This window comes from Dermacentor albipictus, chromosome 2, assembly GCF_038994185.2.
Source record: "Dermacentor albipictus isolate Rhodes 1998 colony chromosome 2, USDA_Dalb.pri_finalv2, whole genome shotgun sequence".
NCBI classification, from domain to species: Eukaryota; Metazoa; Arthropoda; class Arachnida; order Ixodida; family Ixodidae; genus Dermacentor; species Dermacentor albipictus.
In genome coordinates, this window is record NC_091822.1 from 130,524,326 (window position 1) to 130,551,791 (window position 27,466).

The 27,466-nt window shown below is 47.5% G+C and overlaps 2 protein-coding genes across 3 annotated transcripts in view; one reads left to right on the plus strand and one right to left on the minus strand.

Annotated features, from left to right (window-relative positions):
• Positions 1–21,626, minus strand: part of LOC135912534 (uncharacterized) — a 46,395-nt gene extending 24,769 nt beyond the window's left edge. The window contains exons 1-6 of the mRNA XM_070534705.1: positions 21,529–21,626; positions 21,308–21,372; positions 15,176–15,268; positions 11,313–11,375; positions 7,490–7,619; positions 6,619–6,680 (exon numbers count right to left, since the gene is read on the minus strand). Coding sequence (XP_070390806.1) covers positions 6,619–6,680; positions 7,490–7,619; positions 11,313–11,375; positions 15,176–15,268; positions 21,308–21,372; positions 21,529–21,556 — 441 coding nt within the window. The 5' untranslated portion in view covers positions 21,557–21,626. The remainder of the gene's footprint in view (positions 1–6,618; positions 6,681–7,489; positions 7,620–11,312; positions 11,376–15,175; positions 15,269–21,307; positions 21,373–21,528) is intronic.
• The window catches only part of LOC135912540 (uncharacterized), a 328,642-nt gene that overhangs the window by 135,445 nt on the left and 165,731 nt on the right, over positions 1–27,466 (plus strand). The window lies entirely within an intron of this gene.

Consider the following 27,466-nt stretch of genomic DNA (forward strand, 5'->3'; position numbering starts at 1 on the left):
TTGCAGCTCCTTGAACCTTCCATCAATCGAGCCGAGCGACTCTGTGAGACGCGTATTCAGCTGCGCCAGACCATCATTGACCTGCTTAACACTATCTACAACACTCGACAGCATCTCCTTCACCTCAGATCTCAACTTCCTCGACGCGGGCTCCGCCTCATGAGTCATCGCCTTCCTCTTTGAGGGGCGCGACCCACTAGCCTCACTTACATCAGCAAAATCCATGCTCTCTATGGGCTCAGGCATTGCCCTCTCTGCCGGTGCAGGTCCTGCCAAACCCTTAAGGGCCGAGATTTCTGCCCTAAGCAGCCTCACCATTTCTCTCAACTCTGCGTTTTCCTCTTCTAGCCTCTTGAATCTCGCCTCATTCTTGCTTTGCTCTGGCCTTACCAAACTAGGCATCTCCGTTCGAGCACTTGTGCGCTCCGTCCAGGTAGTACCACTTGCCGCTCCATCGGGGCCCTTGCCTTGTAGACCCTGCAGCACACCACTCTTGCGCACACCTTGTCCCGACGTCCCATTGGGGCCACGCGCAGTCTCAGTTCCCAACTGCCCGTCCAGTCCGAAGCGCACCTTAGACGCCGATCTGCTCCCAGACCGGCCACCGCAGCGGCTGCGAGATGCTCTACCTGGTCTCCTTGATCTTGATCTTGAACGTCGACGCCCACGATCTTGTCCTTGCCCGCTCTCCAGCGTCTTCCCCAACGTCGGGAACTGGCTGTCGTCGTACCTGAAGCCTCCCTTCTCTTCATCCTCCGCCTTGATGTCCGCCATAGCCCGCTCAAATCGACGGCGCTGGACCACATATGGGGTACGGAACCGCTGCTGGCACTCCTTGGCAGCCGTTATATGCTATCCCCCACACAGTTCACACTTAGGCGTACACCGGTGGGCCTCACTGGGATTGGTTGAACCGCAGCCCCTGCAAACCACTTCTTCTGGCGAGGGGCAGACGTCAGCGCGATGCCCCAGCTTTCCACAAGCATAACAAACATCGATCTGCTTGCGGTAAAGCGTGCACCTGACCAGCGCGTTACCATAGCGAACGTAGTTGGGCACCTTGTATCCATCGAAGGCGATGATGACCGTACCCGACTCCTTGATGCGTTTTGCCGCCAGGGCCAGGGGATTACGCGGGTTGACAATCTTTCGACTGAGCGCTTCGGGTCCCTCGCTGAGAGGAACATTTCTTATGATTCCCTTGCACGTTTCATGCGGCGCCGCACGATATGCCGCAGCTTCATGCATGTGCCCAGCAACGCATAAATCCTTGATCCTCACGTACTTCGCAGCATTTTCTTCTTCCGGCGTGCTAACCACCACAATATTCTGCTGATAATTGGGGCAGATCGTGTCCGCTTCTCGCTTTACCTCGTCTATGCAAGCAGCAGCCGCGATTGCATCAGCCACCGTGGCCGCACCAATTTTAGCAATATTCAGACCTCCCCTAATCCTGACGATAATCTTGATATCATTTTTCGGCAGCGGAGGCATTTTACCGCGAAGGATGATACCCTTCTTGACGCTAGCAGGCGAGTTTGGACTCACTTTGCCGTTCTTGGGTCCCGGCCCGCCGTTAGGGCTAACAGCGTTGCCGCCGTATGATGGCCTTGGCTTGGTCGTAGAATTCCTCTGGGTGTAAATCTTCCAACCAGCATCCTCCGAAACGTCTTCCGGAGCAATATCTTTGCCTTCCACAGCGTATTCCATCATGACAAAAGCGCCAAGCGGCCGGGGAACCGGCGCGGCCCACGAGCACGGCGGGCTCGGCGATAAGGGTTAACACCTCCGGCGGCGTAGTCTAGACGAGAAAGGCCGTAAAATCAAGTACAGTCCACTCACTGAAGAAGGTCCTATATCGCGGTGTACCGTGTAACTTCGTGGATCCGCTGAACACAGAATTAGGCACCAAAGAGGGAAAAATCCGGTCAAAACTGCCCATAAAGCGGGAGCCGACGCGGAGACACGTCTCACTACTTGTAGTGGGGCAAGAGCTCTCCTTAAACTCAATAATTTGTGTTTAAATACTAGCCTTTCTTCAAGCTACGATTTTTTTTAAATCTCGAAGGCCGTGCTTTTTCAATATGCACGCTCTAAAAGGAAATGCAGATCTCGGAGGCTAAATTCAATTGTTAACCGCAGTGCGGCGCTGCCTCAGTGTGACGGTTGAGCTGTGCCACGTTGTGTTGGTGTGCGCGGTGAGAGTGCTCGTTGCAGTTATACGGTAATTGAATCATATTTTCGAAGTGCCTAAACAAACTGTGATCCGCATCGTGTGCAATAACCATCAGGAAACCTCTGGACTCGTGTAACGCCATTCGTTCGCCTTATGTTTCATGTGATACGCCTGTGTATTATGTGTACTACAGCGTCCGTCCGAGCTGCCTTTGTTCTCGCCTGTCCACGTTCGCTCGTGAAATACCTGGTACTGTGGCTTCGAATTATGGTGCGGGGAAGAATTTGTTGAAAGTTGTGCTTTCGTGCGCTGGTGTTCATCGGCAATTCGACTGTGTTCGCGCCGGGAAGAGCGTCGTCGCGTGGTGCCTGCGAGACAAAAGGAGCCGTTTGCCGACCGCATTGAAGGTAAGCAGGTCTGACGCTTGCGCGCATTCTCGCAGCTTATGGTTCATGTAGTAAGCTTTGTGGAACGACAACAGAACACTTTCGGAGCGTATGTTGACCACGTTGCTGTGCGCATTTAGCAAAGCGTTTCTCGAGGGGACTTTCTGTGAAATGTATTATTTCTTACCGCTTACTTGCTTTATGCAGTGATGTGCTACCACCGCTGATCGTTGGGACTTATAATATTTACGAAACGCTGAAAGCTACTGTTTTCTCGGTAGTTTCCCGGCAAGAAATTCTTCGGTAGATATGAATTTCCGCAAGTTACGTGTGTAATGCATGTCGATGTTTCACGGGCATCGCGAGTTTGCACGCGACTGCGATGTTTGACACTTGAACACATATTAGCTTGTGTGAAGATTACTTTATTGATAGTGTTCAGTTTGAAGTCCAGCTTCGCGAGAACTTGTCTGCATTGTTTGTGTTCGACGTGCTCGCGCATTTGTCTTTTATATTGTAGGGCAAACATAGACCGACATTACAACAGCGAAATTTCTTTTTAATCGAGGCATGTCAATCAGACGCGCGTTTTCATTAATATTTTCATCCGAAGAACAGGATGTCAGTGCCTGCGATTGTTAAAGACAGTGGCTTGTAGCACTGCCTAATAAGGGATGCGATTTTCTTGCGATGCTTTCCGCTCGATGTTTGCCACTCTTATAACCCACCTTCCACGGCTGGCTGTTCTAGTTAATAACGATAGCGGAATGTCGGTCAGATCAATAAGCAAAAGGAGTAGCATCGGAAAAGGGATCACTACAAAATCGCGGCCAAGGTTTTAGACCCTTCGTAATCGATTGTTCGTTTGATTTACTAGATATTTAAGTTTTGGTGATAATTTCCCAGGTAGTGTGATGTTTGCTGCTGGTTTTATTCCCGCCTGAATTTTACCATATAACAGTGTAACCACTTGAGATATAACTACGAGACATCTGTACAAGCAGGCACACAAGGATTTGTTGGCCAGTTGCCTACTCCTAAAGGTCATGTACTACTTCGCAGCTGCTGCAGAAATGCTTAAAAGAATTTGTGAGCAGTTTAATACCTGAGTGGACTGGCAGCTCAGTCTTTTTCAAACAACAATTAGTTAAAAGCTTCTGTGTTACCCTGACGTTTTTATGAGCTGTTTTTGACTGCTCCACGTTTCTTAGCTGTGTGCATACAGGCCAGGCTGTTCTTGCTTATATGAATATTTTTGAATAAGTGAGAAAGATTGGCTTTTCTTTTGTTTTTCAGGTGCCTTGTGAGCTCTCACCCAAGCACCACATTCCAGAGGTCTGCTGTGAGCAGACGTGGCAAATTGAAGTAACATCCAGATAGTCCAATAAACTGTTCGTAGTTTCAGACAAACCTTTGCAAAGTATAGCCAAAACTTTCTTTTAAAAGTGCAAGCACTGATCCAACCTGATCTTTCTATCCAAACATTACATTTTATATTAGTAACAAAGACATAACTAGAACAGCAGCACTGCAGTAAGGAACGTACAGTGGTACTCCAAGTGTTATACTGAAATAATCTATGAAGTCTAATTACTTTGTAATTTTAGAACAAATTGGCATGAATTTCTGTGCCATAGCAGAGTTCCAATCCGTGCGCTGCATCATGTAGGGAACAGTAACCTTACAATGAAAACCAATGCAAAAGTTTTTAACTCGGGAAATGTTTATAAAAATAAAATGTGCATACGGAACTCTTCATCTTTGCATGTCTACGTAATATACAGGATTTAATCACTGCGGCCATATAAAGGATGCATAAAGGTAGGACACACGAAGGAAACATAAAAGCAGTGGCCAAATTTGAACATGGAGGAAACATAAAGTACGGTAACATAAGGGATACATAAAGGGAGGACACATGAAGGAAACGTAAAAGCAGTGGCCAAATTTCAACATGGAGGAAACAAAGTACGGTAACATAAGGGATACATAAAGGGAGGACACACGAAGGAAACATAAAAGCAGTGGCCAAATTTCAACATGGAGGAAACATAAAGGACATTTCCTCATGTGAACTGCGGGAAACATACAGTAAACATAAAGGGCATAACCATTTTCATAAGGGCTGCGCCTGGTCCGAGCCAGCACAGTGAAAGCAGATAACCAGATGAGGATACTGGGGCCGGCTTCTGCGAATGGTCCGCTGCACCTTACTTGGTATAGCGATGGCTGGTCTAAAATTACGGCGGCGTGCAAAGGAAGGTTAAAAATGATGCTAAAACGGATAATCAGCAAAGTAGACTTGGCAGAGAAACGTCGTATGCGTGGTGAAAGGTCTCTGTAACGTTATACGGCCGCGCAAAGTCTTTTATTATATGCAAATAAATCCATGCTCCCTGGCAGCTCTGAGTAGACAGTGCCACAGCGATCGGTGGGCAGCCATTTCTATTACTATCGGGACGGGGCAGTGCCCGGCTATTCAGAAAAAACTTTCGATGTTGTTCGGTATATTGATGCGTCTTTAACACATCAATAGACGTCGCGTGACAGACAGGCAAAGTGGGTGCACCCCGAAAAAGAATAGACCAATAGCAAATGGTCAAACGAGGCCTTGTTCGCTAATGGCGAGATAGGCGTCTAATCTGAAATTATTATTCTTTATTCTTCTTTATTCTTTATTCAAGAATTACCCCGTATTGCCCGAAGGCGTTATAGCAGGGGGGTTACAGGAGGGAAAAAAACAAATCTTCATTCGTACAGCACACTTGCTCTTCACACAGCTGATTCCTTTCATTCTTTCATTTCACAGCTCATTCTTCTTTCGGTCAGTCTAATCATGCATCATCAGCGTGCACATATCATATCAGATGCGGTGTTTTCGTAACGTCGCGTGACAGACAACCGCAGAGGATGGTGGCTCCAAAATTGTTTCGCCAATCGTAGAGGGCTGATTGCAGATTTGGGATAGAAAGAGTTTAGAATAGCTTTACGTTATAGCGCCCTAAAACTTAGGTTTGTATTGAGCCATGTGGTCATAAAGAATGGGAAACTGTACAGAAAGTTATGATCCTTGTGCCTGCGCTTTGCCACGAGAACAGCACAAAAAATGTTTTCGCCCAATTTTTTACTTGAAGATTGAGTCGCGTCCGAGGCATAATTAGAAAGTACATGTAATGTCTACAGCTCGATCATATCAAGTGCTTACCCTCGTTTGTGCGACAGCGGCAACCATTTTCAAACAAAACATACACGGCTACTATGTTCAGAAAGCAATCATGTACCGTACTGGCTAGGCTAACACTCTACGCTTCAGAGCAGCCATACTAAGCTGCCAGAATTTTCAAAACTTTTTACTCAAATGCCTCTTGTGGCATGGTTTAAGCAATCACACCCTGCATTATTTTACTCGAATGCCCGAACCTCTACAACCCTTGGTCACGGCCAATTCAGTCGTAAAGTATTATCACCCATGCACGCGTGTATTGGCGATACTTATTGCTCTCAGGTCTTACATGGAAATCGGAATACGCTAAGTGTATGGATTCCCCAAACAAAACATCAATAGAAACACGGTTCTCCTGTATTTGCGCTTTGACCGCGCAGTAGGTCTCTCGCGTCACTCCTTTTTTCCAAAGTCGGTCAAGAAACTATGCAGTTTTGCGCGTGCACTTACCTGACTTACTTCGTAGCGCTCTTTTTTCTGGTCGTTTGTATTGTTCGTCCACCCAGCCTGACAATCTGCGTTGTCGACAAACTGATTCAAATAGTAATTGCGGCTGCGAGCTCCTCGGACCATAATTTTCTGCTCCTTCCTAGCTCTCCTTCCAGCGCTATCGCAAGAAAAGTGTGTGGCTAACGCGAAGAGATGAACTTCACTGTCAACAAACACATTTTCAGTTTGACAATACTTAGGAATTGAATATATTTGTTGATTTGTTCCCTGTTTTATGTCTATATATTGATTTGTGAAGAATCGCGATATATACGCCTTTTGGACATTGCCTCAAGGGAACTCGAGTTAATCCTTATATAAATGAATATCGCAACGCAGCTCACCTGTGGGGTGACGCTCATGTTAGCAGGGACGCAAGGAGGCTTCGGAAACTGCTTCAGAATATCTGCGAGGAAACCATTATTCACGCTGGCATCAATAGACGACTACGAATCCGCCAGGAAAGAATTTAACTTCAGTGATTATTTCGTTGCACTGAACTCAGGTAATGCGAGCATTCTATTTGAGCGATCGCTTTACGCTTGAAACCTCAGGCGTATTGAGCAACGTGCTAAACATACGACGCGACACGCGCCTTGAGCTGCGGGACGCCCTCTGATATTGAAGTGCAACCCGACCAAGGTGCTTATAGCAATCCTGCGTAATGCACCCGTCAATGAGACTCTGCGTATAACGTCTATGCTGATGCATTTCGCGCAGGTGTGCATCTGTTATTAGTGTGGGCGCTCTTTCCTTCTCTCACTTATTTTTTTTAGCCCTCGCCAGCTTAGTCAGAGTAGCGTGCCAAGCTTCTTGCTAGGATAAACTGATATTATTATATTTCCATTATGTATGTACCTCTCATGAGCACACGACTTATTATGTTGTTGTTGTTGTTGTTGTTGCTGTTGTTGTTGTTGTTGTTGTTGTAAAAGTGTATTTCGCTTTATTTCCACAGGAGTTCTTTTATATTTTTCTTTAGTTTAATGAAATTGAAACGAAAGTAATGCTATATGCTGAACCGTCGTACATTCTCAAGAACATCATTCAATGTAGTCGGCAAAAGAAAAGAGGTGACCATGCGTCAATGCACTAAACCATGGACGCCATCTTTTTTTTATCAACGGGGCCCAAGAAAGAAAGAGAGAGAATTAGAGAAATAACACAATCTCAAAAACAAACGAACACGTGCTAAGCCTCAAAAATAGTGCTTACGAGCCAGTTGCATGTCCCTCAAGTCCACTTCGAAGTTTGCACGGAAGTCCCGAAGAGTGCAGTTTTCATAGCCACAAATTCCGACAGTAATGTTTGCTGTGTTGTCGTCTTCTGTTCTCGTGATGTCGTGCTGTGTAAATCAACATGGTAATGATTTGTACGCCATCACAAGCGAGAAAAGTAAATCAACGAAAGCTTCCCGATGGATTCAACAATCGCAAGTGAACACGTCAAGCACAGTGAATAAACGCATAAAAGAGTCGAATTTGACAGGTTATTCAATGTGCCGGTCTTGAACACGCAGTCGCGCAAGCACACACGCATACGAACACAAACTAACCTCCATAGCTTCGTCCACAGCTGGTAATTATCTCAGTGTCATCTTCCTTCCTAGATGGAAACACCACTCGCACAAATCTCTTTAACAAACGTGCACAGTAGCTTCCACCAAAAATGTTGTTACGTCCAGAATCTCCACTCACTGTGGAATTACCGCCACTGCATAACTCGACCGGTCTCGACCAGGTTATCTTTCTTTCGTAATATCCGGATTTACCCGTAAAAAGCTTTCCACCTGTGTTGCTCCGCCTGCACCTCACGTTGAGAAGTGCGATTCATTACGCTTTACGCCTGTGCCATTGGAAGGCCTAACGCTCCGACCACAGTGGCTGTGGATATGAACAAGCTCGAACTCCTGCCCCCGATACATCCTGGACTTCGTCATGCTGCCACCTCTCACTCTCTTCTATTTTCCCCTATATAGGCCTGTGGGCCCTCACTGACAGAGATAAACAACATGGTCGCTGTGATGACCTTCTGCTCGCACGTAGATGATTGCGCCGCCATCCTCAAACTGCTGCCATTCCAAGCGTTCAACCTTAATCACGTGACGCACCCGTGGTGGTTGCGGTGACACGGAAGAACGCGCTCTGCCGCGAGTGACCTTTGCTCTACTATCTTAGTCATATGCAGGACCCACAAACATGTATATGTTTGTGGGTCGAGGGCCATATTGCTGATCGGTCAGTCGAAATGTCGCTAGGCTAAAAAAAGAAAGCTTTTGCTTTGACACCTACCCGCTATTTTTGTTCGCTACGCAGAGCTGTCACATCACGTGAAAAAACGTATATGCTCCTTCGGTGGCGGCAGCAGCGGGAGCTCACAGACGTGCTGCAGCCTGCCAAGCTATGTGACCTTGACGCACATCGTCGCTTAAGGTGGTGCTACCTTTGACGCACATGCTTATCTATAACTGAGCTCTAATTAGGTGAGCTAGAGACATCAGGCTATATTTAGCGGATGATAGGAATTATAGCGGTTCGGCAATAAATCATCCAACAAGAACCAGGTGCCTGTTATAACTGTCGCGCTGGAATTATTGATCGTTGGCTGCAAAATAGCTTTGACGTAAATTTTGCGCATAAAACATTATGACACAGCACATGCAATAACTGAGGGCCTAATGCAACGTTATCTCTCTTTTTTTTTTCGGGCGCCCGTCTGCAAACACTTTCCCTATTATTGAGCGCCGCAGAAAAAAAATACGTTCCATTCTCCTTAACGCCGGAGCCGCGAAAGGTTGTTCTCGTGACGCCAACGCAAGATTCAGAGCTTGCATGTTACGTAGTCCGACCCGACCGCGCTTATGTGGGGCTCGCTTGTGGCGGGTCGAGATGCCAAGTGCGCATAGTTGCGATTTGACGGCGCATGGCCGAAATGCCCGAGCGACGTTTTTGGCGCTCTGAAGGGCCTCGCGAAGGCGAAATGCATGCTCGCGGACGACTGCCCACGGCAATGCAGAGAAAGCCGAGGCGGCAAAGCGGACACAACAGCGCTCCTTCAAATACCGTATGTGCGCGTAAATAACGTGACCGCAAACATGAAGCGAGCTAGGGGAACTTTCGGTCTCTCCGAAAAAGCAGCAAAACTGTACATTTTGCGCTTATACAAGTGTCTCGAACCCGAACATAATGCGAAGTGCGTTCGGAGGCTGAAAATTTCGAGAAAAAAAAACGAGACGCTCGCGTCATATTCGTGCCGATACGGCAACTCCAAAACCACGTTCACGTTAGTTTAAGCTAGAAGACAGAAAATGTAAACACCCCTATTTACTACACGAAAATGTTGCTAATTAACTTTAAAATTATTTACTTTACGTCACATATTGAAATTAAGTAACTGTATGCGGTCAGTTCGCAATTAAGGCGTATCAACTTGTAATGACTTTTTAGGATGGCACCAGTTCCGATATATGAATTCCCCAAGTTGGCGAGGAAACCCATGGGCGTCTCAGGTAATCTTGTGTTTCAATACATAAAACGGTGGTTTGTTAGAAGAGCAAGTGGAACCGCTAGTTTGACGGCGTATGTCTTGAATCGCGTGCCATCCTAAGAATTCCCTCTAAGTGTATATGCCTTGCAAACTCACCACCGCAATTCTGAAATTTCAATATCTGCTGCAAAGTAATTAATTTAATAGTTAATTCATAAATACTTGTTGATTTGTCCAACTATGCCTTTCGATTTCTCGTGTCATTAATGTGCACCACTTCGGGTAATCCAGCTCAAGAGCGCTGTCTGCCACAGGAAACTTAAAAATTCTGTATGATCGAGTAAAACATTGCACCACGTATAGGAGCAAAAAGGGGGACACCACTTACGCTTTGCCGATTTCACACATCTCTCGCTCAGATGTAGCATGAGGTTCCTACGCATTTGCTTTAAAACAAATAGATCTATTTCGCTCTTTCGCCTTTTTTCGTGGCCAATGGTTGCTGACGGTTGGAATTTCACCACCAATACAACGGTGCCGATGCAAAGGCCATGTGCTCTCGCACAACCGATTTTGGGGTTGCAGTCCACGACGAGTGCAAAATATACAATATAGCTCCTCGAAGCGCATGTGACCAAGAGCGAGAGCTGGGCGACGTTTAAAGTTTTAGATGCTCTGGCGGAGCATCCGGGAAGCGCAGCCCCCTCATCTGCTCCCCGCCACCTTCTCTCTCCACACCTGTGCCGACAGCGGGAGAAGAGAGAGAGAAATAGAAGGCTGGAAAGGCAGGGAGCTTGAATAGACGCAAGTCCGGTTTGCTACCCTGCACTGGGGGAAGGGGGTATGGGGACGATGAGAGAGAGAGCGAGAAGGCTCTGGTGACGGGGAAAGGATGTGGCTAGTCGCCTATCACTCCAGCGCTCGCGCCGCGGTGGGCTTCGCAAACATGATGAGTCGGCTACAGTCACCCATGCGTCCACTACAAACCAGCTCTTTAACGGCTCTGTTTTCTACGCAAATACGCGCAACGAAGCGAACCCTGCCTGAATGTCCTCGCAACAAATGCACGCCTTCAATGGGATCGTTCTTTTACCAAAGCGAACTGCTTTCTAAGAAGCGTTCGGCTATTCACTTACATCAACCATCATCGTTGATGGTTTCTGTACGTTCTTTTTTCTTGTTGGTTATCTTATCGCCCCTTTCTAGCCCACGCGTTTTCATACCGGGAACGAGCATGCCTCAGTGTCATTTGTACCGGCTGACGCGGAACCGAAGAAATGCCCGAAAGGGGGCACGGTAATCGTTATATTCTGAACTGCAATACTGAAGATGGTAATATGATGGCGGTCGTAGGGTGGCTCTGAATCATTTTTCTCTTTCTTCATTTTTCAGCTACAGCAGGAAATGGAAGGTCGTATACCTTGTTCGCAGGCTGTTTTCCTTTTTTGATTTTTCTCTCTTCTATTGGGGAGCTTAAAACGGGAGTCCCTGCCGCGTAGTGAGAACCTTGTTTCTGCTAATAGAGCGTACAGAGATACCACACTTAACGTACAACGCAATATTGCCGGCCTGGCATGACGCCACCGGAGTCGCAGTTGCAGTTCAGCAGAACTTCCTGCAATAGAGAAGAAATGGGCGAGTTTAATTAATACTCTGATAGGGTACACGACATGCATCACCCCCATCTTTGTGCGGAACGCGATGTTCGCCGTTCGAGTAATATTTGTTCAATGCCATTAACTCGGTACCTGGTTCGGTGCAGTAATGCAATCTGAGAAACCAATAGTCAAGGAGGCGCAAACAGCGTTTGAATGTTTGCGTTATCCTTATTCCGGCGGACCTATCTATCGATTCATTTACAAACTTTTTACTAATTTGGTATGGCCATGTAGCCCTTCCCAGATCCAATTTATCACTATAAGCCAATTTAGGTGGTCCTCACGTGCGGCAGTCGCACCTACCTATGACACTGGGTACAGAGTTGTAACCACGACGTCGGACTGCACCGCATAAATCTTCTTCAGCTATAAAAATAATAATCTTATAAAATATGGCGACATTTCTGACAAAACACGAACGCACTAACCCGCGATCAACTCTCTTAGTTTATGCTGTGTCTATGACGGTGTTTCTTTTTTTTTTCTTGTCATTCGATTAGCTACCGCGGCGCAAGTTGCAACGGTTCGTCGCCCTCTACGCTTGCCTGGAAAATTTAGCAGCGTGCGCCACCTTGCGGAAGACAATGCAAGAGCGTCGTGCGTTACACGACTCCCGAGAACGCAAGCACAAACCCCAAGGACCTTATGTAATACGTGTACTGCAGGAGGACTTGTTTTTGGGCGAGTTCTTGCTTGCTCAACCACATCAAGTCGCTCAAGAGGACAACTACAAACGAAGTGCATATTTCCATATGTATTTCTTGTGGTTGTGCTGCCCTTGCGCTAGAGGTTATGTCTTTAGGTTATGACGGGAGCTTGGTGCAGTTGGTTCGACGTTATAGCTTCTTCTTTTTTCGATAAGCACAAATGGTGCGCGAAAATAGACACGAAGTTACGGTGCTCATTCTTGAAGCCAGAAGAACAATGTCATATGGTGACGAGTGCGTAAGCACGTCGTCCATCGTCCTCTCCTATATGGACAGTTCGTTCATGGACCGCGTATAAGATAAATAGATTTCAACTGCTAGCTTTAACAATATCAACCGATAATCGGCCTCTAATGTCGAGACTTCTTGCAGCAGAGCTGTCTTAGGCTAGTTTTCACCATTTCCCGATGTACGTAGGCAAAAACGATGACTGCGTCTACAGAGCTAAAAATAGCTTCAGCACATTGCGAAATCGTATCGGCGTATGTGCACCAGCTGCGTTTGAGTCCAGATGTGTCAAAACCGGTGATGGACGATGGATGATGGTTTGGTACGCTGCGATCTCCGCAAACAACGACAGCGCGGCCGTTGCGCCGTATGCCTTACTGACGACGGGCGAGAACCTTGCCGTGGAATGCGCCGACGCGTACGCCTTGCAGACTGGGGACGGAATCGTTGCCGCCACCGTGTACTTTCATCCCGAAACCTCAAAGAGAGGCCTTGAAGACTTCATCATCGACACGTTTGAGCGGGTCCTCCTGGTGGACCCCAGTCCCATCATCATTGTGGGTGACTTTAACGTCGATGTTTCTCGTCCCGACGGAAAGTGATACCTGGAGCTTCTCTTGAAGAGGTTCGGCCTTCGACGTTACACCGAGACCAACGTCACCACGATGCGCCCTAGGTAGTGCATACAACTAACATTCGCTAAGGACATCTCCAGTGGCGTCACAAAGCCCGTGGCCGTCTATCGTAGCGACCATAAAGCCATAATTCTGTGGCCACGAGATAAACATAACAACCTGCATATGTGCGTTATATTGTTTTGTTGTTCTGTTTCATTTTCTTCGTAGTTTTATAGAGCTCCGTTGGTCATCCACCTTCTCAGAATGGAATCGCCCTTAATTTTGCCCCCTCTTCGGTTCATTTGTGCGATGGTATAGGCAGGACATGTAAGCAATAAAGTGATGATGTCGTCCATGTCTTCTGTGCTACTTTACGAGGCTTAAGACAGAGAGAGAGAGAAGTCATAAGGGAAAGGCAGGGATGTTAACCAAGCTGAGCGCGGTAGGCTACCTTGCACTAAGGAAGCGGGAAAGGGGATTGAAAGAGGAGGAGGAAGAAAGAAGGTCACAGTCTTCACTGCTACGCTCACAAGCCTGCCCCACTGAGTCAGTCACAGGTGGTCGCACAGGCTTAAAGTTCTGAAGCCATGCTATGCGTGATCTTTCTTCGTTATTTGCATTTTTGCCCTAAAGGCCAACTACAATGACATTTCACTTTGGCGAGATCTGTTGTAAATGATGAGCATAGCTACAACCGAAGCGATCGTGGCGAAGCCGCAGGGCTGGTTTCCCGTTAGCTAGTAGCCATCTACAGCCCCTAAACGGACGACGGGTGCGCCTGGTGGTTGTCGCCAATGACGTAAGTACCAGCTCGCCACCTTTGAGATTTCTGCGCGCTCCGCAGGCATCCGCGGGCGCCACGCGCTCGGGCTGGCTCGCGTCGCCATGCCTGGATAACCACAGATACCAATCAGAGCACGTTATTGCCTGACCGTACCGACAGCGAGAGAGATAATCGTCGCGGCCCTCCACGGTGGCCTCGGTATCACTACGCAGCAGCGTGGCATCCAATCTCCAATAGAAACGTTCAGTACGGCATTTCAATAATTTCATATATGTTTGCGCGTAATGAGGAAACAATGCTGCAGTGCCACTTACGCTTGGGCGTCGTATTCACCAATGCATATACGTTGTTGATTGGAATGGCTGTTAGCGCATAGTGCAATGCCTGCGGTGTCGAGGAAACTTTAGAACATCTACTGTGCTACTGCCCATTTTTTGAAAATGAAAGACATGACCTCTGCATAGTTCTCAACCACTTAGATAGAAAACCGTTCCCCTTGAACAAGATCTTGGGACCATGACCTCGCATATCGCAGCTACAAAAGGCCACAAAAGCACTGCTGCGATATTTTAAAGCTACCGGATTGAGTCATCGTCTGTGATCGGGGCTGAGCGACCGAACGATATCTACTTTATCTCCTTCGTTTAATCTTTCCGTCCCCTTTTCTCTTTCCCCAGTGTATGGTAGCCAACCGGGCTCTGTCCGGTTAACCTCCCTACCTTTAATGTATCATTTCCTCTCTCTCTCTCTCTCTCTCTCTCTCTCTCTCTCTCTCTCTCTCTCTCTCCTCTCTCCTATGTTTACGTATAATTCTTACGAAGACTATGTGGATTTCGTAAAAATTCCGTAACTTTTCCGTAAGAATCATACGGTACATGTACGGCATTGGAATGCATACAGAACGTTTGAATAGAGAATCTCGGACGCCATGCGCAGCAGTCGAAGCAACGTGCAACTGTACACGGCCGGGTCGGAGCACCCATTCGCGATCAGACTGGCCGTGCCACGTGATGTGGACCGCCATTGTCGTGCGCCAGCTTGGCCAACGGATAGAAGCCAAATCCGGATTGGGCATTTCATAGCGCTATCAATAGCAAGCGTATGTGCGGCGGAGAATTATCCTTGGCGTCATGGTGGGGGGCCGTGCCACCAGTGTGCGTCACTTCCGGCTGGCGGTAATGGCGCTGTTCCTTTCTTTTTTTCTCTCTCTCTCTCTCTCATTCGGAATGTCAAAGACGGCTACTTTTGTAAGCTTTTTCGTGACGCTTTGTCGCCTATCTCAAATGTTAAATTTTGCACGGAAGCTTCTCGTTATCTACACTATGTTACACTGGGCTCTTCAAGCAGTCCGACACTTAGTTGCAGTCGACCTTTCAATGCTAGGGTGACCGTATAAACTAATATTTTAGAAATGAACTTACCACCGTGGACGTGCACTTTTCCCCGGGAATAGGATCCAAGCTGTAGCCATCAAATAATCCCCTGTAGTACTTTGAAATACATGTGCTGTTGTCCTGCGGTTGTAAGTGAAATGATTTTAGCTGTGCCTTTTAGTCCCCTTAAAGAAGCACTGAAGAGAAAAATTACATGTTGTGCCTCAGTAAATGACCTTTCCACAATACCGGGACAGATACTCCTATCGTGATAAGAGGCTTGGTAAGACAGAAAGCCTGCGAAAACAAAACGCCAGTGGTGATACCACTTACAATTTCCTGCACCAGCTTCCCATAATGACATGAATATTCACGGTATTTGCCTGCGCCTACGTAAACGCTTATCGACTAATATAAACCGCGATCTGTTCTTAGGGAACCAAAGTCTTAACAGTACTATTTTGAAGAAACATTACTTAGCTACTAGTCCCAATATTTAACAAACATTTTTGTTGGAAATTTGTGACGTCGGGGTGACATGCCAGCGCTGGGGTTTCACTGCGAAACTTATATAGTATGATATTGTCCTTAATTTTCTCTTTGGTAAGCAACTGTGGTATCAACGAAAACGGGATTTCGAAATAACGCTGTATCAGCGTTAACTGTAAATTGATCTATTATTTCTGGTTGGTGTCCCGTTAAATATCAGCGTGTAGGGTTATCCTATGTACATGTATTATTACACCTGTATATATGTCTTATCGCGTGGGTTATCAATATATATGCAGTAACCGTACTCAAGCTCTTTTGGTTGTTATCATCGACTCCATCATCCTTGTGGTGAAATTAATCGAATCAATTAATCAGTCATTCAAAAAATCGATCACTCAACCCGCTCCAAAGCAACGCACCCTTGGAAAGCCGGACGCCCCAACGGTGTGCTGCTTTTACGCGTGTTATGAACCGGTCGGTGTCCGGCGGTGGGATTCGAACCACGCAGCTTTCCGCCATCTGAGCCGGGCGCCATACCCGTTCACTCGATCACAACTCATCAAAACTGCACTCATGTTCGGCTGAAAAAAAGCCCTTGTTTAATTGCGGTTGCCTCCGAGTTTTATGTACCTTGATTTATACTTTGGCAAGCTCTCCTGTTGATCGGGAATGTGGCACAAAATTGTGTGAAATAGTTCTCGTCATGTCTTTTTAGTTTTGTTTTTTATAAGCGATAATTCTTGTAAGAACCCGGGACTGCGTAATTGTTCCAAATTATATGTAATTCATATTAAAATGAATTATCCGGGAGTGTGGTGATTCTATAGCAAATCTATTCTGGGTAAATGTACAGGCAGAAGTTAGTCTCAATAAACGCATTACATTGTTAGAGATTTCACTGACACTACAAATGAAGTAAATTGCGCTTCGCGTCAGGATCTTCTGAAGCATTAGGCAAGTCTAAACAGACATTGAAAGCCTTGCAGAATGGCCTGCCTATAATAACGTTTCTCGTTTGGTTAAGCGTTGACCTTGGAGCTGACGGCTCAGAAAAAAAAACTTTGTAGTTTCTCATCCCTCTGCGTCATGCCACATATAGACCAGCTCGGCAACTTCGTCCGACGAGTCAGGTATATCAAGACTGCAGGGTTATGGGCGTAAGATAAAGCAGCCGGAAACATAAATAAATGAGGTCCTTCCAATGAGCTTCGCGAGCAGGCAAACTTTCTAATGTGTGCTTTACTTAAAGACTATATACACTTTTAACACAATGGCTAAAAAAAAACAGCTCTGCCTTTACCTTTTTATTCTTCGTCATTCTTGCTCAAAGTTTGGCGGCAGTATGTGTGGTCTACTTTGCGTCTGATCACGGACTGCGAATGTCTAAACTCTCAGCCGAGTTTTCATTAAAAAAAAACAGTAAACAAGTTATGGCTAATGGTAGCCGTTTATGGCTACCATTGTTCTCAAGACATTTTTAGCGGCGACTGCTGTGAAGAAGTTCTTTGCAAACACTTATGGCCAATTTGGTATTGTACCAGCAACAGTTGCTACAATGTGGTCATCTGTCGGGGGTACATTTCTTTTGCAGGGAATGTTGGCCAATACATTCCCTCTGTGCGTTCTGAACTATGTTGGGTGTTCTAATAGCGAAATAATTGAATCGAATTGAATAACAATACTTGAGGTAAACGACCTTTCAATATCCAAGCAAATGTCAAGTACTTTCTGACTCATAAACGAAGCGAAATATAAGACATTCGCTGGAGTCCATTCGGTGAAGAAGGAGCCTCGCTCACATTATTTGGTAGACGCATCTAATGCCTATTTAGTAAAGCAATGTAGGGGGCTAGTTGGTGAACGTTCATGATTATATTGCGCTTAGTGTTACACTGACGATTTTGAGTGAAGGAAAAAAAGTAAAAACCAGAAAATTCGCACAGTAACACGATACTACGCGCTACAACACTCAAAGGCGATCGCAGAATTCGCATGTTCTTAAAAACTTCAGCGAAGGCCTTAAGGCCTTGAGTGCCGAAACCCGTCTGGACTAGTGTCCTAGAGCTTTTTCCTCTGCAAAGGGATGATTGTCCAGTTTTTCAAGCGCGGTCAGGAGCACTTTTCTTGGCACTTTGTAACGGCGACACTCACAAATGAGGTGCGCAAAGGTCTCCTCGCAGCCGCAGGTGTCATAAGTAGGGCTGTCGGCCATTTTTTTTCCTCTTCTTCTTCTTACTCCTTTTATTCCCTTTACCCCTTTCCCCAGTACAGGGTAGTCAGCCAGTACTTACACTGGCTAACCTCCCTGTCATTCCTCCCCTTTGTCTCCTCCTCCTCCTCCTTCTTGAGTGAAGGACAGGACGTGGACGTACGTTGCGCTACGTACGTCCAGGTCCTTTCCTTCACTTAAAATCATCAGTGTGACACTAAGCGCAATATAATCAAGAGAATCTAATGCCATTCTCAGTTGGACGTCCGACCAGTTGAACTAACTTCTAAATGAAATGTAAATCTAAATGAAATAGTAAAGCAAATGTAGAACGCGTCCCGAGGCGAACATAGGAGCGCCGTGTTCTCTGAAGGAGACAAGTGTGTGATGCGGCAGCTAGTAATCCTGCGACTGGGGGCTAGTCGGGTTTTTAGGGGGCAACGCCTCGTGCTCCACTTTGTCTGTCTTCTTGTCACCCCTTAACCTGCCCTTTGTTACGCCTTAAGGAGCGCCTCTGTGGCCCTTACGCCACAGCGCCGCAAATTGTCTCGATGGCACGAAAACATTGCGACACTGGCCGGATAAGAAATTGTTTTTGCTAAAATTGAGAAGACAAATCAGTATACTCCCGCCCTCGTAACTTTAGCCCAATTTTTCACGTGTGTGAGTGCCGCTGAGAAAAAAAAAAGCGTCGTTTGTGGGCAATGTGGGCTAAAGCGTTGCCCAGTGTTGCCTCATCCCTGATGGCGTTTCCAGTGCGAGACACTCTTTAAGGACCGGCCGTGTTGATCCGCGAAGCGTGAGGCAGACCAATGAATTTAAACGGACCCCATGTGTACCCAAGTCTATCCTATGAACAAGTTCCTTTTTACGCCAAGGAATTTCGATATTGCGCATTAATGTAAGAGATCTTCGTTGTATATATTATGTACTGCACTTGCGCTGCGCCATCCCTGCTGCGTTCCCCATAGCTGCGCTCTTTTCTGTTGTTATTGTCGCTGTTGCAGTTGTTGTTGTTGTTGTTGTTGTTGTTGTTGTTGTTGTTGTTGTTGTTGTTGTTGTTGTTGTTGTTGTTGTTGTTTGCTTTCTCGCACAAGCCAAGGTGTGGGCAAGCTTCGTTGTTCTATGTGGTCACGCATGCGAGAGAAGCCGCATCAGATTTCCGCTAAACGAACGACGGCAACGCTCACTTTTGCCAGGGTAGCACCCCCGCGTTTCTGTAAGAGAAAAATAAAATGCCAACATGCCACTGAGGGTGATACGGGATTTCTTCGGCGTCGCACTACGCAGTGGATGAGAATGAGTAATAGAGGTCATAGCTGTATTCATAGCTGTAGCTGTATTCATAGAGGTCATAGCTGGTCATAGCTGTAGGTCGTAGCTGTAGAGGTCGCGCTTTCGCATGGATAGCAACGTCGGGATCGGCTTGCTGTCGTCAACAGCTGGCTTGTTTTCTGCTTTTCGGCTTTTTAAGCAGGGGCTCCGGCTGTAAATACCGGGGGACATTTTCAAAGAGCAGTGTGTGCCAACACCGATGGAAAAGTATTGACCAACGATAGCCTCCAACGACATTCCTTTTTTTTTTCCCCGAAGTAATATGTTTTGAAGTCTGAACACTAAAGAAGCGCACTTTCGCAATGCAGCCATGCCGGTAATGGTTGCACCATCACCCGCTTCGTCTGAATTCGTGCATCTCGTCAATTTTTCCATATGTATAACTACGTAACGCTGTCGCTGATCGGCGCTGGCACAATCTCTCAAGACTATCTGCAAGGGCAGGCATGTACTACTATTCGGAGCGTGGTTATAGTTGGTGCTGTTCTCCAACTGAGAAACGTAAGACTGCCGCTGTTTATTTTATTGGTTTCTCTTTCTTTTTCTATGCAGCTCTCAGAGCATCAAATACATGTTGTCCTAACAATTGCTTTCATCTGACGTTCACACGCCTCTGCATAAGAATTTGATCAGATGACCAGTGAGTCTGCTCGCAAGAAATACCTCTTATATACTCTTTAAGCTAAGCGAAAATTTTGTCTTCAGAGTACAATATTACCCGCGAAATTACACGTAATTCATTTTGTCCAAGCGGTGAGCCATAATTGCTGTCTCTGCGCACGCACTAAGGCTGACTTACGTATAGAAGTTCCAAAGGGCTGAATGGGCGTTGCTGTGCGCCTCGGCAAAGTACAGCCAGTACCGCGATCAAGTTTCAAAGCTGGAGAATTTCGTTTTCACTGCCCTTGCTAAAACACAGCAGGTAGCCTTTTTGGTCCCGCTAGCTTATATCGACAGGGCGCGTCGAAATCATCCAAATATAACTCGGCAATCTATCTCAAAACATTCATCAAACTATGAGGCACGCCATACATGGCCGGACTCCCAGCTAATTTTGGCAGAGCGCGGCTCTTTAACATGCCCCTAATGTAAGTTCAATAAGGGCTCTTGCATTTCACTCCCCCCCCCCCTCCTCCCCTCTACATATAAATGCGGCCGCCGCCGTCGGGATCGACGCTGTGACCTCGAACTCGGAGCAGCGCGAAGCCATAGCCACTATGCAACGACGGCTGACGGTTGTTCCTTTCCGAGATGTGACGCCACTTCTTGAATGTTCCAGACGCGTTGCCAGTGTGCATCTGGAGCGTCGCCGTCAGACAAACGGGAGCTATAAACGAAATCAGTTCGTCACAGCAGCTGGACAGCGGGCGCTGTGGCTATTGTATCCAAGCAGTTTTCGTGTTTCTTCCGCTCCGTCTCAATAAAGAAACCTACGCGCGGTACGTCTACGTCATGGAAACATTCACGAAGTAGTGTGTTTTGCGCACCAGCTGTTTGACATTCAGAACAACAAAACAACGTGCCCGCGCGTTGTTGCTAGGGCCTCGAAAACCTTCCAAGAAACTCGATATAGTGGCTGGAATATTCTTTGCGGAGCCCGTACAGTGCAGCGATTCATTTTCGTCGATTCTGTTTCTTTCTTATCAGCAGACGGGCGAACCTTCCGGGTGCAGGCGTAGCCGTAGCGATACTGGGGAATGCTGGCAGAGCCAGAAAGGGAGAAGGGAATTGGAATAGAATTGTTGCGCTCTTGCGGCGAGGATTAGGACACATTCAGTACGAAGAAACTGCTCATCTACTAATACAGAGAACGGAAACAAGAGCACCATTCATTTTGGTTTTCGTATCCAAAACCGTGGTGTGTATGTCCGAGTGCGTGAGTGTGTGCATGTGCGTGCGTGCGTGTGTTTGTGTGTATGTGTGTATGCATGTGTGCGCGCGTGCGTGCATGTGTGTGTGTGTGCGTGTGTGTGTGCGTGTGTATGTGTGTGTGTGTGTGTGTGTGTGTGTGTGTGTGTGTGTGTGTGTGTGTGTGTGTGTGTGTGTGTGTGTGTGTGTGTGCGTGCACGCGTGCGTGTGTGTGCGTGTGTATGTGTGTTTGTGCGTGTGTGTGTCACAAAAAAGAAGGAATGCTCTTGTCTTACCATAGCCGTAATCGTTGTCCGGTATTGACGACAATCTTGATAAGACGCCAACGCAACAGATAACGCTGCGAAAGAATGCGAAAATGTGCAAAAATTAAAACGCTTCTTTGAGAACTTGCTTCCTCGAAAGCGATCCTTTCACGTCTAATTCTCTGTTTACAGAGAACCTGGAAAAATTGCGTTGAGGCTTTCAAAGTTAACATTTCTCGTCACTCGCTTACCAAGCAACGTCACTGCCGTGCGCTTCATCCAGTGTCCGTACTTCTTGCTTACGTTTCACCGCTTGCTGTCTGCCCTGCTTTGTGATAAAAAGAAAGACTGAGAAGGACATCGCAAGATTAAAGGATGGGGAGTAATGGGAGCCTGCAAATGTTAGCCTAACCAATTAAAATTTATAGGGTTTTACTTGCCAATATCATGACATAATTTCGAAGCAGCCGCAAAAAGTGGTCTCCGGCATATTTTGGGCCACCTGGGGATCTTTAACTTGCACCAGCCTAAGCGATGGCGTAGCGGGCTATTACGGGCACTGATTGAGAAATTTAATGCACACACACAGACACACACACACACACACACACACACACACACACACACACACACACACACACACACACACACACACACACGACCCGCCGTGGTTGCTCAGTGGCTATGGAGTTGGGCTGCTGCGCACAAGGTCGCGGGATCGAACCCCGGCCACGGCGGCCGCATTTCGGTGGGGGCGAAATGCGTAAACACCCGTTTGCTTAGATTTAGGTTCACGTTAAAGAACCCCAGGTGGTCGAAATTTCCGCAGTCCTCCACTACGGCGTGCCTCATAATCAGAGACAGAGAGTGGTTTTGGCACGTAAAACCCTATAGTTAATTATTTTACACACACACACACACACACACACACACACACACACACACACGCACACGCACACGCAAACGCACACACGCACACGCACACACACACACACACACACACACACACACACACACACGAACCGACCCACTAAAGCTATCCGAAGAGTCTCATCAATGTATGAACGCCTCAAAACTTCAAGCACCTTCGTTGTAAGCAAAGCGCGTGTGGCATTTCAGCACATGCAGATATTGCCCTACATATCGCAGATCTAGTATGTTGAATTTGCAAGGGGGTTACCAAACACAACTATGCGAATCGTAGCCATCATGTTAATGCTGGGGTTATTGTTTCAAATGTACATATAGTAGCTCATACTTATCCCAATAAAAACTCACTAATTGGGCAATAAAATAGAAATATTACGGTGCATTGCTATTGTTGGTAGCCAGCAATGTATCATGTTACTTTCTTCCGTGTCTGAATTCCAGAAGAGTAGCAGGCCAATAGTTCCTAATGCTGTCAGCGCACTTAATCACACATGATAGGCTGGAGTATAGTAGCAATTCAATATAAGTTATACATGCTGGCGGATCCAAAAAGAGAGACGTGAGCCCACAGATATAAGGAAAGTTGACGTCATCCATTCTTCTCGATCATTCTGGTGCTTCGCGAAGGAGACCGTATGCCAGACACCCATTACGGAAAACTGAGTGGAACTCGTCAACTACGCTTCGCATTAAAAGCTTATTGATGAGTTGTTGCAATTGACTAGTAGCCATGGTAAGATCCCTCCATTGCAGTTACCCTTTTACCCTATCATGGACGTAGTTTTTTTGTAGGGTTACATGATTGTTCCCGGCTAGGAATAATCCAACGCATAATTACTGTTGCGCTAAAAGTATCCTTGTTTTGTTTTTCTACTGGGTACTCCAGGTGAATTTCCACCAGCGTCGGCGTGATGTTCCGTATAAAGTCCATATAAAGTCTATAGAAAGTATTAAGCTGTAGGGGCGAAGGAGAGGCCGAGAAGGTTGGTGGCTTGGTGCGGCGGCGTCTTGCGCGACGCCGTGAGCGGGATTGGGTCAATGCGCACTGGTGCGCCAAGGAAGAGCGGGGAGATGAGCGCGTGATAGAGTTGGCTAGAGTTGGCGAGGGAGAGGGGGTAGGAGGAGGAGGAGGAGGAGGTGGATGTTTAGTGGTGGTTTGCGCGTTTCCTCTAGTACAGGGGCGGCTGTGTATGGCGCGGCTGAACGCGACCGCGCGCGCCATATCTTGGAGGTAACCTGTTTTGGGTACAAAGGCTACGCTCTCCGAGGGCTGATGGCTTCGCGGGCGCTGTGTCCTCTCGCACCAACATTGCGTTAAAGCGGGAGGCAGCCCGAAGGGCAATTCGCTCGCCGCTACTGTGACACTTCATCGTGCTGGTGTGTTCGCGGCCATGAGATGGCCGCGTGAGATGGCCGCGCTCATGTTCATGTTCATGTTCACGCTCAGATGCTCATGTTTGCCGTGCACGCGAGGCACCACGTTTGGTGACCTAAATAGTAAGCGAATGTTCACAGCAATTTTTACGATCAATGATACTGTGAGCCTTGCTTCGTGTAGTTGTCTAACACACTGATATCGCAATCAATGCTTCGCTTTTCGAATGAGACTGAGACCTTTTACTTTTCAATGCCCAACAACGATGACATCAAACAACGCAATGGCAAAAGACCATGCATGGTGGAGACTACAAGCAGAGATCTCCATAGGGGGAGCAGTGACCGCGTACACGTTTCCATCGATGGCTCAGTCACATCTGCAAGTTCAGCAGCTGCTGCGGTGATACCAACAAGATACGTCAAAATACAGCCAAAACGTCACATCTATCACCAATGACAGCTGCAGAACTGGTAGCCCTGCGTTCGGCTCTTCATTACATCCAGGAGAACCCATCCCACGCATGGTCAGTATTCTGTGATTCCAAGGAAGCCCTACAGAGTGTATTCTCAGCACTGCGCCATGGATCACATGAGCAGCTCGTCGCAGGGATCAGAGACGTCCACCATCGCATAGTTGACAAAGGACACGATATAATATATCAGTGGTTGCCTAGTCACTGTGGTATACATGGCAATGATCGAGAAGACACAGCTGCCCGATCTGCCCATGTCGGCGTCAACTGCGTTTCCATTCCTCTTTCGAGAGCCGACGCAGCGAAAAAATTTTTCCGCACTTGCGCGTGACTTGACATTAGCACAATGGAATTCATCAGAGTTCACAAGGGCCCGCCTTCATACCCTGGACCCTAATTTACACCTCCGTATTCTTCCCGAGCTTCCACGACGTGAGTGCACCCTTCTAGTCCGTCTATGGCTTGGAGCAGCGTTTTCAAATGCGTGCTCCTTTATTATCGGAATGGCCAACAGCCCACCTTCTGACTTCTGCTGGTGCAATGAAACAATCGCGCACTTTCTTTGTCAGTGATCTGGTTTCAGCGGGGAAAGAGCAGTCCTCTCAGTCACCTTAGACAAACTGGACAAGCACCCAATGACAGAAAACGAGATCCTTGGAAACTGGCCCACGCGAACATCAGCGCGATCCGCTATTAAAGCGCTGTTGCGCTACCTAAATGACACGGGACTGTCTGACAAATTGTGACCTGTGCAATGTGTGGCGTAGGATTGTTAGGTGACACTGCGTAACACTAGGAACGGCTTTGCGGGCTGCGTGACAGTGCCCACAGAAACAGTTCATGTGTTCGTGCGTGTGTGTGTGTAGATTTTTTAATTTATATATTTTTATCCTCTCTCTCTCACCTATCGCATCCCCTTCTCCCTCCACCAGTACAGCGTAGCCAACCGGAGATAATCTCTGGTTAAGCTCCCTGTCTTTCTTTTCCTCTCCCTTTCTATCTCCATGGGGGGAGGGGGCGGTTGATTTAGGACTGGTGCTCGCACGCTATGTATTTCTGCACATGATGCTGAAAATGTTTAAACTCAACTGAGTTCAGGTAAAATGAATTTTTCGGCAGCGTACTTGCAGAGGTGTGTAGCGAGCACGATCAGAGCCGTTAGGAAAAGGACTCGTGGAAGACCGATGTAATTCACCTTGCATTTGGGTAGCAAATGTCTCTGAACTGGTGGCAACGCCAAGTTCACAATAAAGCGATCCACCTTGTGCGCCGACTAGTTTCATTCTGCAGTTCCAACAATGACCCTAAAGTAGGGGAAAAAGAATATTTGCCATGTTGTGTCCTGCTCACCATGCATGACAAAGCGACGTTGAATATTTGCGCTCCGTTGCTATTACCAGACCACGGGTCTTACTTTCATGATGCGCAGAAGACAAACACCATGCGATTCTGCCTGCTGTGTAATGTCTTTTCTACATATAAATAATTAGGATCGAAATTTATCTGGTCGTAAGTGCTACATAATTTGAAAAGGCAGGCTCAAAATAGCAATCACGGAACAGGAATGAAAAGTAGGCGGAAACTGCATTTGCTTTATTTAATCTTTTCGTTGTTCTTCCGTCCATGTCATAGTATGCCAAGATTTACAGCGAGGGTAATTATTCTGACGCTCGAAGCTAATTTACGCCGTCTGCGCCGGCGTTCTCTCTGGTTGTTAATATTGCATATGCGGCTAGGGCGAGTAAGGTTAGAGGATTTAGAAAGGCGCGAGCGCCTTTCGCTGCAAGAAATTACCAAGGATTGCAATACTCCCTCATGCGAGATTTGAGCACAGCTGTATACGTCTTTTAATTTGGCGCATAGTGGCTGGCGCGGACAATCTCTCTCGTTCGGCGCGTTGCAAACGGAGCGCTGTGTGGTAATCGGTAATCGGGAGATCGCTAGAGGCTCCTAGAGCCTAGAGCCACTAGGTAACGCGGGGGGCGATTCCCAGCAGCCACGACGGACAGACCTCCACTCATGCAGCGCTTTTGTTTCCATGCAGACTACGCGTGCTACTCTGACGCCATCTCGTAACCATCGTCGCTGCGAAGCCCGTCTTGCGCTGCACTGCGCTTTTCTTCTCACGCCTTCGCCATACCCTCCTCCTCCGCTTTCCTCCTCGCGCGGGCTTAGCTATCGCGCCTTTAGTCTCCCGCTGCGCTACGCGTTCGCTTTTATCATTCGCTGTGTTCGTTCGTTCTGTTACGAGGGACAACGGCGACGCTCACTGTAAGGGCGCCTAGCTGAGTGCGCTCTAAACTGACAAAGCAAAGTGAATGCGCTTTCAACGTTCCGCTCAATCGGCTCGATTGAGCGGAACCATTGATTGAGCGGAAATACACGCAACCACAGTGTATTTCTCCTCAACGTATGTAGTAATCCGGCTCACTCACGGGCTCGTTTCCTCTCTCTGTTCCGAGGGGCGCTTGCCTTGGCGGGCGCAAACCCATTTCTGGTCGGGGAAGATTTTAACGCCCCGAACGAGGCCTGGGGCTATGGCTACACTACCGCCAAAGGTCGACGCCTGTGGCAGGGCCTACATGATGCCGAATTAACTCTTATTACCGATCCCATGGCGCCGACCCGCACGGGCGCCTCTACGGCACGGGACACGACACCAGACCTGACGGCGGTCCGTAACATCCCTCAAGCAATGTGGCGCAATACCTTTGAAGATCTCGGCAGTGACCACATGATCATAGAAACACGAATTCCTCAAGCGGGTACACCCCCTTTTCCTAAGCTATTCAAATGGACGGACTGGGACAAATTCCGAAAGCAGCGAGCTGAACAGAGAGGTGAGGAGAACATCGATGACATCGAGGCATGGATGGAAACGCTCAACGATGACATGAACAAGGCGACGCAGACACTCGCACCCGAAGTCCAGGTTGACAAGATCGACAGCCGACTAGCCCACCTCTGGGAAGCCAACACGTCACTAAATGCAAGATGGAAAAAGCAAAGGCACAACCGAAAGCTTCGTAAGAAGATCGCACATATTAATCGCCAGCTGGAAGAACATTGCCGGGCCTTAAGCCGCCAACAGTGGTAGGACATCTGCAACGCGGTCGATGGGCAGCTCCACAATGGCAGTACGTGGCGCCTCCTTCGTCACCTCTTGGGGGAAACGCAGAGCAAGTCTGCTCAGCAAGCAAACCTGCAACGCCTTTTGCACAAGGAACAGGCTACCACGAGTGATCACCAGCTCGTGACACGCCTGCTAGCCAAGTACTTCCCTCAACGGCCCGATGTTCAACACGGAGATTACACTGGAGAGACAAATGTGACACTCGATGAAGAATTTCACGAGTCAGAGATCCGCGCAGCTCTCCACGACCTTAATGGCAAATCAGCACCTGGTCCC